A 14,842-nucleotide genomic window follows, 5' to 3' on the forward strand; every position below is an offset into this window, starting at 1 on the left:
TTACCGAAACTATAATGTCTGACCCTGATATTCCGATCCCCCTGAAATTTCAAAAAATTTCAAATCGTTCTAAAGAAATTATTTTTGGTTGCGAGAGTCAATTGCAATCATTTTTGGTGAATGAACATACCCCCGAAATCCTACGCACTTTCAAGAAAAAAATTCTTTATTGAAAATGTAACGTCTGGTCAGAAATGTTTCACTTCGTCTTGTATTCATTTCTGTAACCTGTTAGTAATTTTTGTAAGTGACACGAAAACGGTAATGGCCCGAAAAAATACATTGAATGTAAGGTCTGCTTGTATACCTCGTCTGGGATTATATTCCTCGTTTTTATCACTTGATACGTAGGTATAGTCCAATCATACAACATATTTGATTTTCTGGCATTCCCCAGTCCCGAGTATTCCGGATAATCGGAATTTTACCATAAAAAGTTATGTATTTTAGTAATTAAATTTGAAATATTTCAAAAAGTTAATCGATTTGTCCTGTGAGCGATTCGTATGATCATTTGCAATTGTCAAGAATAGACTGGAATGTGGCTTTAGCTGATCGAAGCCTGAAAGCCTGCATTGTCAGAGTTGGGCAGATCTGGTTGAATAAACTAACATCCCTTTATTTTTCGTTTCTATCCTTCGAATCTATCGATTATGGGTGAAACGGTAGTTAATAAACGAATGAAAAGTTCGCTTAAACTCCAGGTCGTTGGGCGCAGGAAAAGAGGCAGATACGCGCAACGGACAGACACGCGTTACCAACCGACGAACGGCGTTCGCGTTCACGCATACACGCGCTCGCGCGCACCGTAGAGATTAAACTCACGCACAGGCTGGCCCCGGGGGCGGCATGCCAGCCAACTAATGAGAGAGGCGAGCGACCGCGATGATAAAGTCTCCGGGTCTCGGAGTTCTTCGGTACCAGGACGTCCGAATCTTTTCTTCTCCCCGCCGCGAGTACCTTCCTCTTTCCTCCCCCGATCGACGAGGACCGCGTTTCCGAGGATACGTAACCGATCGATGGAATTTTGCATCCCGCCAATGATACATGCGCGGTTAATCGTATCGGAAGCGAAACGAGTGCGCGACTTTAAGTGTTCCTCAAGGCGAGGACCCTCGCCCCGCGACTTTCCTCCCCGGTTTCATTACGAAACGGCTGGAAAAATCGTTTCCCCGTGGAAGCAATTATGCTAATGCGTCGTTTGGTCGTGCAACCGAGGCGCACCGGTTCGAATACGGAACGTGCGATACTCGTTTCCCTTGGCCTTCTTTTTTCTGGTCTGGATGGCGCGCACCCTTTCCAGCTTCCTCCGAGGCATCGGAATCCGAACAAGCTTTTAACATGCATCTCGTGTATGTCCCCATAGAAATTCCAGGCCAGGGGGGTAAAGGATGTCCGGATCGTGTTCGCGCCGTGGGTGCACCGGCGAAACGCTCAATAAGGACGGAACCAATGTTTTATCGCGAATTAAGAGTTGTTGCCCGGTGCAACGGGGGAACGTGCCCCGGCCCCTCGTTTCGTCGAGGTTGGAATTCGTGCATCGGCCACCGCCGCTGACTTTCAAACGCTACTCGATCACGCTACGCCACGGGCAAACGGTCCAGCGAGCGTAGGTACGGCCACGCCACCCAGACCTCTCTGGCCCCGGTACTGAAATTGGAGGGAAATTGACACGCGCTTATTAGAACTACGGTAATGGCGTAAACGTGTACAGCGGCGTGGTTTATTTCTGCGTACCCGGTAAAGACCACGTTACCCGGTCGTGTGCCGTTTTCAAATGCTACCGGATCACGCCACGCTGCGGGCAATTCGGCGCGGAGATACGAGAACAGGTAGAACGTCGCTCATACTAGAACGAGGAGCCTTGGCATACTGTTATTAGAATCGGAATACCGATAGGAAGGCGTGGGTACCCTATTCCTAGCCGAGTACGTCTTTCCGTGTTCCACTTTGCAAGATGGACGTTAATTCCGAAATGGCCGTGGTCCGTCGAGGATCGAGACGTTACGAGAAAGTTCCCCCCCTTTGGAGCAGAAATTATTATTCGAACCGTCTCCGTAGGATACGTATAATGGGCGAAAGAGAATTTGCATTCTTAGATGTCGGTCGCGTTCGATTTAATTGCACACAAACTTGCGGGGGCTTTATTCGAACGGACAGTACAACGGGGGAAAAAATATTTTCTGCTCGAGGAACAAGATTTTGTAATTGCATATTCGTTGGAAAGAATAGCGGTCTTGTAATTCGGTTAAAGTTTAATTGCTAGGCTTGTCAAACGCTCCGTCAATCTCGGTCAGTGCGTAAAAGTAATGCGTAATTTAATTCTTGGGCAGCCTCGAGGGGGACTTGTTTCCATTGGAGCACATTATGCGCAGTTGCCTGATACAAATTGGCTGGTTTCTAATTAAATTAATTAGCACAAGCTACATTACTGACACGATATAAAGAAAAAAACTCCAGCCATTTATATGTAATTAAAAAAAAAAAGAATAAATTACGAATTTGGTAGGTCACACCTACGTATATTATTAATTTATTATAAAAGTTGCATAATTTTAAATTTGAACCACATAAAAGAAACGAAGATTCGTTTGCTAATTTCTAGCAAACTTTTATCGTACACTATTTGTTCGAACTTTTTATCCAAATAAGAATTTTATTTACAACGATACGATCTCTATATAATTATTTTGTATCGCTAATTTACAAATAAATTGTAACGGGCGTAAATCTTGGACGGAAGAATTTTTTGTCGCGTTGAAACAAATCAGCAGCGACATCGTGCTCGATATTTCGTCGTTGCAGCGAGACAGCGACCCTCTCGTAAAAATATCGCTGGGCTTCAAAGGGCGGCAAACCCCGTTCGGATTCAAAGTAGTAAGAAATCACATTTCGAAAGAACCCACGGAGTCCAGACGTTAGGCAAGCCGACAATTTGCATGTTATTACCGTCAGGCGTTTGTGGCTTATAGCGGGGCGATTTACCGCGGCAACCGGGGCTTGTTTATTGTAATTATGAAAGTTTGGCTTCCAGCTCTTACCTCCAGTCTTTGTCTACCGTTGAACCCCCAACGAGAAGAAGCCAGAAAGAAAGTTCCGGATATTTGATGGAATAAATTGAAATTACTTGACTGCATTTATTCTACCGTTGTCGTAATTTACACGTACGAACAGTCGTTACAGGGTGTTGCAAAAGATGAATTTACCTATTGAAAATTAAAACGTAACAATACCGCTTATTATTTCTTTCTTAAGTGCAACGTTTAGCATATTATTATCTGCACGTAGGTGCTTATTAGCGACGATCGTTTAATACTTTAGGTCGAGGGGCGTGACACGAATCAATACTATTGAGAATTATTGTTTCTTTCGAAAGCGATATTTTTAATCATCTACTAAAATAGTGAATGCACAGACAAAAGAATCAAGTGATTGGAGAATTATTTATATAGAAGGACAGATTGTAAAGGAGTAAATTATATAACTTCGTAGAAAGAACACTTTGAACAAGGTAACAAAGATGAAGAATCTATTTCTGCTTTATATTCGGTCACTCAGACTGATGGAATAGAACTCGTCTCGACGTACGTATGTATGCATTTCGTCAATATACTTGTTGACAGTGTTTGCGCTGAGCGCAGTTGTCCCAAAACAGTTTTGATTCGCTCGTTCACTTTCGCGATCAAAAAAGACATCTTGTTTCGAGAAAAAACCGATGACAAAGGAGTCCGACGCAACAATGCGACGCAGCATCTCGAACCTATTCGTGGGCGTAATCCTCGTAGCAGCCCAGAGTGGGCCGTATTTGCGGAAAAGTACGTTTGAAAAGATCAAATTTGCCACGCGCTTAAGTCAACAAGCTCTTCACCGCCCGCGGAGGTAAAAAAAAGGAGAGGTTATTCAACGGGCTTTCAAGATGCACGAATGTTTTCAGAAAAATCAGCTCCAGATACGCACATGTTTCTGGCCGTAGCCGCTGGTAGCACCTGACAGCCTCGAGCTTCTCGTGAAACGTGAAAGGATAGACGAAGGACGCGTCGCGTTTGCGGTCCTCGAGATCAATAGGGATCAGTATCGATCTTAGATGATCTGTTTATAACAGTGGAAGGATCATCTGGGGGATCTATTGATTCTGTCGTACCGTCGATCGGGTTCTCCTTTCACGTTTAAAGATGCTTACGCGTAGACAAAAAATTGTTATCGGTAAAAAAACGACGGTGAAAAGAGAATCATGTCGAGTTTCTTAGAACGACGCGTGTAATACCGCGTACGAGAAGCAAAGGTTTTAGGTTGTAACAATTTTTACATGCACAGTAGTTAAAATCGTTCGCCATAGACCACGTTATATTTGTAGTAATTTTATTAATTATAAATGAAATGTATTTAGTAGGCCAACCAAGTATTTCAGAAACTTTTTCCTTTTTGACAGTTACCCAACAAAAGTAAGAGTGTTTGGAAGAAGAATAAAAATTGGTATGCATCTGAGAACTGAATATTTATTCATGAAATAATACAGTAAATATTAACGTGCCGTTTAAAAAGACTGCAGCAATCAACGTGTTAAATTATTTCGTTTAAATATTAAAACATGAAAGAAATATATATAAAATTAACAGAAAGTAATGCATTATTAAGTAGTTAGCAAATAAATACAAATTAAAATCAAGTGGGAGCTTATAGAGAATATTGTTGGACGTTTGGCAATGAGCGATATTTAATGGTGAATCTCGCTATCGAAGCATCAGATTCGAAATTTGTTTCAGACATGGAAAGGATATTACACGGTAATGAAATTTGCACGCGGTACGAGTACGTGTATTAGAATTTGCCGGAGTTATAGACACATCATTCAAGTTGCTGCGACGCGGAAACCACTTAGACAGAGCCAAAGTTAGGTCATCGCTTCGGATTATTAGGTAATTAGGGTAAGATGGTCTCCGTGACCATCTCGATGATGAAGGGGCCACAGTATATACACGCCGACTACCTACCGATAGATAAACACATGGGCAGATTACACAGCGCTCTCGGCTCTTGCATGGATATATGCAATTTAACTAGTAATTTCCAACTTACACCGGCTTAACTTTGGGAGTAATGATGTGGTAGTTAAATTGCATCACACGAGCGAGTTATGGCGTTATAATGTGATGTGCTCTGGAACAAAGTGGATTATAGTAGATTTCTTAGCGAGTAACTTCTCGCTTAGCTGCTGAAGCTTCGTTACAGGAAGGATTCTGTCTTTGATCGTACGTATACCGTCAAACGAGGTAAATTAATTCCTTAATAGCCCTTCGTGAATGCAAATATTAGAAGGTTCTATATTTTTTCTCAATATTTCTTACATAATACAATATTTTGTTTCATAGAAACGCATTGGTACATACTACGAAACGAAACCCATATTTGTATATTTTTCCAATTTTGAAAAACTATCAGGAAATGAAAAATATCGATTTCTGTTGGACGCGGGTGTAGCGTTGCACGGTCAAATTTGGAGTTAGAAAAACGAGCTTACAAACCTCTATTCGGGATTGACCACCGTTTCGTTGCCCTTAAGATGGTGTCAATCCAACATCTTTAATGCAAGTATACGTATAAGCTAAGGATGATCGTCTCTGACCCAAACAGATCACTGTTTCTCCTTAGAAAAGCGAATTAACACAGATTCTTGCGCACTGTTTCACAGAAAGAGAAATTAAAGAAAAGAAAGTTGAAAATGCCTGAAATGTTATTTATTATTGTAAGGTCTGTGAACGTAGTAGAGAAAAATTTGCATTCATTTAAAGACGCAGCAAGTATCTTTTTCCTCTTCTTCCTATTCTCGTTTAAAGCTATCATTTACAACATTCCACAACCTCTTGCTTTCCGCCTTTCATTCACTACTACCTTTTTACACGCGAGCGTATTTCCTTGCTTCTCGAGTCAGTTTCTTAGAATCGTCTTGATTCAATGACCTTGATCTCATCCTCTTCCTATTAAGAAAATCCCTTACTCACCGAGTCGAAAGAAAAATGCAAATACTGCAATACCTGATCTCGTGCAACATTCTAGACCAGTGATTCTTAGCATCTCCTAGAAAGAGATTCTTCCTTTTTTATTATTATTGTAAGAAACAGCAGAATCCTCCGCGACTTTTTGAATTAAACTTTAATTTCTGCGAAATTTTTGGTTCTGAGATCGACAAATTTATTCTTGGCTAGGTCTGTTTTTGAGATCTAATTTAAATTAAACAGAAAAGGATTGCAGGTTCCCAAGTTAAGAACCACTGTTCTAGATGTTAATTCATGCTTTCCAGCAAGGAAGAGGATGGGTAACAAGCGGCCAATGACACGTAAGTAGATACAGAGCAACGAGAAGTTTCATCTCCCTCGAATGTCCATCTCGTGGAAATGTTTGTACATCGAATCGCGCTATTTCGTTTGCATGATGTACGCTGTTCCCATCTCGCAACTACTCCGAGGGTATCGAATATCTTTGATATTGTACCGAACTAGCGATGAGTCGACGTACCTACTCGACTCGATTTGACCCGTTCAATCCACCCGACTATAGTCGAGTTAGAGCCCAATCGGCCGATCTCGTTAATTGCGCAACGCCGACCCGTTGTTTGTCGATCTTGCATTTCTTGCTTCTTTCTCCATGAGCGATTCACGAACCACCGTGGATAGCCCGGAGGATCGCATCAGGTTGTTCCTGGGCGCTAATATAACACCGGTACTCCTTCCTCCTCGATCGAGTCACGACTTAACATAGGCGTGGTGTGGAGCGCTACGGCAAGAAGATGGACGGTTTGACCTCTCTCGTGAGTTTCCAGTTCGTTCGCGGAAGCTAGTACATCGCCTTTCTCTTATAGAAATCGCCATTTTGGTATCGAGTTTTGGGAAATAAAACGGACGATTCCGTGTATACAGAAGGTATGAATTTTGTTTAAAAACCACTAAGTTACAGAACTAATATTAATAAACATTAGAAGTATGTACGAAACCAATTAGCAAGTATCTTTTAAATGGAAGAGTTGGTTAAAGAGAGAAAAGTTCGATCTTCCATCGGGGCATAAAAAGAGAACCATCGCACTGGAGGTCTATCGAATCCGAGATTCATGGTGTCTCTGGCAAGGGAAAAGGAGCAAGGAAGTGACGGGAAAAAAGCCGCGAGGAGGGACGGAGCCAAAAGACAAGGGGATGAAGAAAACGAGAAGAAAGGGAACGGCGACGGCGTGAAAACCTGCCGAAATCTCCAGAGGGGAAAACAGAAGCCGCGTCTTGGCGTGCTCGTGGAAGGCTCGTATTCACTCCACCTCCGAGCGTTTCTCCTCCTTCAGCCGTCACCCTTCCCTTGATCGTTCTCTCCTTCTCGACGGGGGGGTAAAAGTACGGGTGGGTCGGGCAGCGGAGGTAGCGACATCAGGGGCGTACGAAGAAAGGGGCTGCAGCGTAGTAGTCCTACATAGTTCGCCGGGGACAGGGTGGTGGGGTGTACGGAGTCATGCTACGTACAGTAGTGGTGTAGTAGTCGCTCGTCAAGAGGGGTTGCAACGAAGGAAGGGGCATCGATCGGTCATGCGCAGCAGCGTTAAGCGTTCGTCGTTCATTTCGTGTGTTGGTGGCACACTGTTACATGGCATAGGGGTGCAGAGGGTGTGGTGCGCGGAATTCGGTCCTCCGTCCTCTTGGTGCGCACGTAGCTACGCGACGACGACGAATATATGACGATAAGGTACTCGATCCGCCACTTTCGTTTGTACTTTTGATCTCTTTCATCAACCCCCTACGCGCCATTACCGACGATGCATCGGTACGTATCGATAATGAGTACTTTCTAGTTTACCAGCGCTTATCGGTACATGTTCACCAACGAGCCACACGAAGACAGGAGAGTACGGTCCTTTCGAAGCGGAGCAGAGGGTACGCGATCGCTAGGTCGAACCTCGGCGCGTTAAACGAAGCGCGCTCGTATAGGTTGTATCGCTGTAGGTTAGGTTAGGCTATCCCCGCCGGCGGGCTAGAGCAGGGAAGCCGCGCAGGGTCCGTCATGTGACTGGAGGCGGAGGCACCACACCCCCGTGGGGTGCAACGAGTAGGGGGAGGTCGGTGGTGGACGCGCCGCAGGTGCGGGCGGGCGGGCTGACGAGGCGAAAGGGAGGACGAGGAGGGTAGGGAGCGTGGTTTACGAAGGGTGGTCGTCGGGAGGAGCAGGGGGGCGCCGCGGCGCCTCCGTTGCCTCGAGCGCAGTGCGACGTCGCGACGCGCCACGTGCGGTGGCAACACACACCGGGGGAGGTACAACGTACAAAAATCACTTTCTTCCTTCCCGTCGTGTATCGTGGCGCACGTCGTCGTTTCCATCCTCGTCCTCGTGCTCTCCGGGCCTTTATCGTCTTGCCAGCCGGGGTACCCTCGCCGTTTCAAAAATTCCGCGGTGCCGGGCCCGATTACGGGCCACCGTCTAAGTAGTCGCCGCGAGGCTGTGCGTTCGTGTGTGCGAAAGAAAGAGAGAGGAGGGGAGGGGGGAGACGCACAAAAAGAAGGGGTGGGAAAGAGAGAGGCACTTCGAAGGACGGAGCAATATCGCACGAGAAAAGGCGAACGGTAGGGAGAGGGGGAGGCGAGTAAATGAGAGGACAAGAAGGGGATCGAGAACTCGATGAGAAAGAGAGGAAGACGCGGGTTGCATTTCGAATTAGCCCCTGCTAATCTAGCCGAGGATTAGGTTACCAGGACCACCCGTGTAAAAACGCGCGAGATAGTGCGTACGGAACAAAAATTTTCCGTAAAGTTCCAACCGAACGTTACGTATTCGATTTCGCGTTGTTTACCGCGTTGTCCTTTCGCGCGATCTCGAGGGCGAAAACTTTGGAAACGTCGCAACGTATCCGGCACGAGCGCGACCACCGGTGACCGCGGTTCGCTGTCGCGTCGCGACGCGCGCGCTTCCCTTGTGTTTCGCGAGTCGTCGACGCGGTGGATCCTCGCGAGGCCACGGGCACGAGTGAGAGGAGGTGAGTTGTAATTTTGCAGTCGTGTTTACGCGGTCCTGGGCGCGAGTCAAACGACGTGTACCAGCCACGAAAAGTGGTTCTCTTTTTTTTTTTTGTATACGCGATCGGTCGACGACATTCGCTTGCGTGTGCCACCGCGCTGTTTTCGCGCTCGACGGACGTTCCGAAAGGGCACATTGTGACGCTGTGATCTTGAAACGACTTTGGTGTGTTCGTACGTGAAAGATCGAGTCATTGTACGAAGACGATTGTGGTGTGAGTACGCTGTTTACACGTTTACTTTCATTATCGCGGTACCGTTCTCTTGTTACGCGACCAGTGGCGTTTTAGGTTATGATGGTCTGATAACAGGATAGTTTTGGTGTAGTTTTCATCTAATGTCGTACTCTGTTCTCGTGGGGAATGATAACAGTGTGTGTTTAAGTAAATTTCAAAATAACTTTGGTGACTCGTTGTCTTCTGCTCGAAAATATTTGCGAGCTTCATGATTAAGAATTACAGTACGTAATTCGGAGGTTATGTTACCATTACTCGTTGCTAGTTTTCTTATCGGTGTACGGAATTTTGATCGCGACGACAGCGTCGGTTTGATACGATTTTCCATATTAATGGAAACGAAAATAATAAATGCTGCGTTTAAAAATAGAAATAGCAAGCGAGAACGGGGAACGATTATTCATGTCGCCTCGGGTGTTGCGATACGAATAGCGATGAAATAGTTCGATGAAATGCAGCCCGATGCGGAGTCATGATCATCGAGCACCGGACAGCGCTGGTTATCTTTTCGTTTTGTGAAAGTGCAATTAAAAAGCGGTCGTGCCACCTCGGGGAGCCGTATTTAACTTTTCTTAACTAAGTTCTCGATCCGTTGACGGAACGCCCGAGGGACTTGAAACGACGAGAGTGTAATTCACATTTTTTTTTTCTTCTTTTCCTCCGACTTTCAGTTTTCGTCCTTACCGTACTCCGTATTTTTCTTGGCCATTTCCATCGTTCACAGCGAACTTTCCGCGTTCTTTTTGTATTCCTGTTTATAAATTTTCTTTCATTTCCCTTGGCCCTTTAGACGTTACAAAGTTTCGTTTTTGATCGTCTTAACGCGCGAGTGGAACGGAGATAGATTTATCTTTTTCATGAATTAATGGCGCCATTGAAGTATTTAACCCCTTTGGGGACGAATTATTTTGCTCGAAACAAATAAAACTTCAAGCTGATGCCGATCCAGAAAATCTATATGAATATTGTCACGTTGTATCATCGAAAGATTTAATTCGAAATATTTATTCACAATTTTAGTACTTGCTTTACGTATTACAATATTTACAATTGTTCCATGTTAGTTAGCGTTCGGAATACAGAATCATCATCGCGTCTCATATTTATAATCTAGAAAAATATAAACAATTTGTATATACGTTGACTGTTTCATTACATGACTTTATTTATGGTGCTTAATTGTATTGTACCATACCATATCTTGAGCTTTCATACTCTTTTTAAATTATTCTCTTAATCTTTAATATCTGTTGTGTCTGTATCAATACAGAATTAAATCAATTCTACTGTGTTTATTGTATAAGAGTAAATAAAGTTTATCTTGCACATTCACACGCGTGGAAGATGAGAAGAAACTTTGGTTAATATTTAAAATATCTTAAGAAAGGTTCACGTGGACGCGACAAATAAATGTATTACCACTGCAAGAAAATCAACATATAACAATTAATTCTGGGAGAAAAGATACAATTCTTTGATCGTTGATAATTTTTCAACGTCCATTGTACCTTGAAAATATTTATTTCGAATCTAAATCTCGGTTTAATATATTGCGTGTAAAACTCAAATTTTTAGAAGAAATACGATACAAAATTATTTCTTTAAAAAATTTAATCGACGGTCAGAGTATTAAGTGACAGTATAGCTAGGCTATTTTATTCATTAAATACGTAATAGAGAATTTTGTTACATCTATCTAACAATATTTTAGAACGTTTTGCACGCTGTCGAAGGCACCGACGGAAGATGCCGCCCGCCGATCGTCTCGGGACGTGAGTGAGAAGGCAGCTATCGATAAAGTGCTGATCGGTGACGGGTTCTGAGGGTCCACAACATTTTCACAACCACGGAGGACACTAACAACAACATGTCTTACCTCGCTCTGGACTCCAACGCTTGGCAGGTAAGTGTCAAATTTAGTTTTACCTGCGTTTTCATCGAAACGCGTGCCAGGAAGACACTTTAAAACATAACAGTGGTAACAGAACATGTAGAGCTTAAAAATATTAGACACAAGAGAATATAAGATAGATGTAATAATTATTTTATCCATGCATATCAAAGAATTTATCATCTTTTTACTATATAATAGCAGACGCGATTCGTTCTATAATTACACTGTTTGAAAATCTCAATTAATTTAATTCTTTTAATACTACGAGAGCTACGAGAGCACAAAGAAATGTTTAAATCGTCACAGTAACAGTTCACTGAAGCAATAGTATTTTAAACGATAATTACAAATGCAATCTGAAAACAGAAGTACAATGTTTTGCGAAGAGAAAAAGTAATACAAATACTCGTGGAAATTGTAATTTATTAAGAAATAATTTATTGTCGAATAGATTGTTTTTATATTCTATCGAATCTGTTACCACTGACGTGGTTAAAGTAGTAATAACATTAAATATCTACTTCGAGATCACGTTTTGAAAGTAGAATTTAGTTTCTGCGAGGCACAGTCGAGATAGAACATTAAATAGCTCAGATAAGGAAACTAGAAGAAATTTCTAGAATGTGGTATACATTTCTCGATGAAACTTGTAATAGACGTAATTTTCTCAAACAATGCGATCATGATCGACGATAAAATATGTAATGTGTTCCAATACAGGAAGGTTTCAATCCGAAACTATTCACGATATTGCTGATATTAAAATGTCTTCCATCAAACTTCGGTTTAAGTTATTAAGTATAAATATCAGCAATTTGTGCTTGCAAATGGTACTAGAAATTTGTATGAATTCGTATGACAGAAATTGTTATACTACGGTGTTAGAGTGTTTAATTTCAAGTCCTGATACGTGTTCCGACGGAATCATTTGGGTCTGATTACCAAACCAATTGAAAATGAGGTAGCTAATGAATCAATGAAACTAGGTTTATATTGAACGCTACAAAGTCGAAATATAATTGCAATAAATGTTTCAATAATCGTCACATTTTTTGATAGTCGTCACTTTAAATGAAAATAAAAAATTTTTTATCTTTAGTCTCCACTATGATATAGGATAATAATATTTGTTACTTTCTTTATAGGCATTATACCTAATTTTATATTTAAAATCCTAAGGAAAAAGTAGTATTTTAGAATTCGACTGTAGATCGTCAATGTACGAGTGTATTTTTAATATTTATTTATTAAAATTGTTTATGACATTTCGGGAACTCAGTCGTCAGGATCAACCAGGTTGATTTTACGCCTGAACTATTCAGTTTCAATTTTATTACATTGATGTGTCTAAAATAAAAATCATATCGATGTTTCTTATTTTAAGCTATACCATTTGCCAATAATAAAAACTGTAACGATTTTATCTAACAGTTGACAATCATATCGATAAAATAACTGCATACTCAAACTAGGTTCGTCTCGCGGTTAATCGCAACAAAGCCAAGTGAAGTAACAGAAAACTAGTCGCGTTCAGCTTTTCGTAAAAATCGCGATATTATCGAGCGTCGCTCAGAGCAAGTTTTCCATGATTGCCAGTCGCGTGCCCCAATTTTACGCTATTAGCATGGAGGGCTCGTAGTCGCGATATAAACGCAGTCAAACGAAACAAACCGGTGCGGCCTCTTACCTCGGGCATTCCTAATAAACGTCGTAGATCACGGAGGATAGATCAATCTTCTTCCGTGATCGCGCGACGATCACCGAGGATCCCTCCCCATTCATAAAGCAGCCAACCAGGCGTCAGATAGAGATCAGGCTATGGCACCCCGATTTCCTTCTCGCCGCTTAATTCTCCGCCGTGGTTGCAGTCATTACCGAGATAAATTAGCGACGCTTGATTCGCGTCCCGACGTTTCAGCGTACGACGAGGGGAATGGAGGCAGCGCGATTACGCCTGCGTAACGTTAAAAAAGGAAAAAAGCGACGACGTGCACCGGAGGTAACCCTAACGTAGGCGCAGCACGCAATCGCGAGGCTCAGGGGGTTGTTCTTTAGGGGTAGGAGATCCACGCTCGCCGCGAAACGAGATCAGGAGTCGTGTTTCTTCAATTTTCAGACGCTACTAATTTAGACACTTATCCTATTACTGTGTCTGCTTGTTATGTATTACTCCTCCACCCTGCTGGTCTTAATAACCCTGAATTGCCACTCTCAGCAAATACCCAATTAATACCACTCGTACACGAAATTGATACGTACTTTTTAGTCAGTACATAATCAGAGATCTCTGAGCACATTGACTGTCATGGCGATTTTCTTAAATTTTTATATTTTACGGTCAGTTTCTCTATGCATTAGATTTATACAGGGTTAGTCAACTAAGTCGACCATTTTAATTCTCGTAAAAAGAGCTTTCCATAGTAAATTTCGATTAAATTTTTGGAAAACATCTTTGGTGGACGATGATGATCGTATCGAGACTGAATGAAAAAGGATAAGGGCTCGATTAGGAGAATTTTGAAGGATTTTGAAATATAATAGACTAAAAAATCAATTTCACTCGCTCAGATAGCTTGTCGATATCACCATGAATGCCAATCGAGAAGTGGTATATATACCCACGTTATCCTCAAACTATTTTAGTTGGATGAATTAAAAATTATGGATCGAACTGTTACCTCAAAAATCATTGTGCATTTCAAAACTTTAATTTATTAAGTCAGTAGCTATAAAATACAATTTTACATCTCAAATGCACGCATATTTAACAGAAATTCGCAGTCGATATCCTCGAGAACAAAGCCTTGTAAAAAATTATCGTTCTACGTTTTCGACTCACTTTTCCCTGAGAAATTTTTAAATTAAAATACTGCAAAGAATATTAGATTTCAGATTTCAAATATTTTGTATAACCAAAGCTACAATTTACAATCGCAATGTACGACTTGTGACAATAAATATTTACAAGTGAACTGTGGGAGGTTACAAACATTTGGTAATGGCGGAGATAAATCAGCCGCGGATTGTTAGGTATTGAATCAAAGTCGTCCCTTAAAAATTTATCGCACACGCCGGATTTCACGCGACAGGGGCAAAAACGCGCGTCACGGGCAAAAAGCTAATAAGACCGCGGGGAAACCTAAAAAAGGTCGTTCGAGCGATGAAAAACATTGGTAATCGTCGAGACATATTCGACACAGTATGGCGTGTATCAGGATTCCCCTACGGTAGCCACGGAAATCACATAGTGACGGCAGGAAATGTAAGACCTCAACCATAGCGGATAACGGAAACAAGCTTAGGCAGACTCGGCCCATATTGAATTATGTTGTTAGAGAACTTCACTAGCTTTGCCCAGGTTACCTAAAAGACGGTAGTTTTGGCGTTGTAACCATCCCTTCCGGGTCCAGAGATTATACAGAGTTAGAGTACATCTCTTGATGTTACTACTTTAACTCATGTTCTCGAAGATATTACAATCTGTTTCTCGAAATTTGCTATAACACTGTAAATCCCATAGTTTCGATTTATTTACGAGCCACAGAATTTTTAAATCTCTCAGAAATATTTAAAACACTTTGGCACGATCGACTTAGCCTTTTCATTGTCGAAATAAATAATACAATAATTCAAATTAAAAAGTTCTGCGTTACGATTCTCGCTTTCAGAAA

The 14,842-nt window shown here is 42.1% G+C and overlaps 1 protein-coding gene across 2 annotated transcripts in view; it reads left to right on the forward strand.

Moving 5' to 3' along the window:
* Positions 1-8,649: 8,649 nt before the first annotated feature.
* Tfap-2 (transcription factor AP-2) overlaps positions 8,650-14,842 on the forward strand; it is a 309,571-nt gene continuing 303,378 nt past the window's right edge. The window contains exons 1-2 of one of the 2 annotated variants that reach the window (XM_076763705.1): positions 8,650-9,256; positions 10,989-11,180. In XM_076763705.1, coding sequence (XP_076619820.1) covers positions 11,145-11,180 — 36 coding nt within the window. In that variant the 5' untranslated portion in view covers positions 8,650-9,256; positions 10,989-11,144. The remainder of the gene's footprint in view (positions 9,257-10,988; positions 11,181-14,842) is intronic. The other variant, XM_076763708.1, reaches the window with a different exon arrangement.

This window comes from Colletes latitarsis, chromosome 4 (assembly GCF_051014445.1).
Source record: "Colletes latitarsis isolate SP2378_abdomen chromosome 4, iyColLati1, whole genome shotgun sequence".
Lineage (NCBI taxonomy): Eukaryota > Metazoa > Arthropoda > Insecta > Hymenoptera > Colletidae > Colletes > Colletes latitarsis.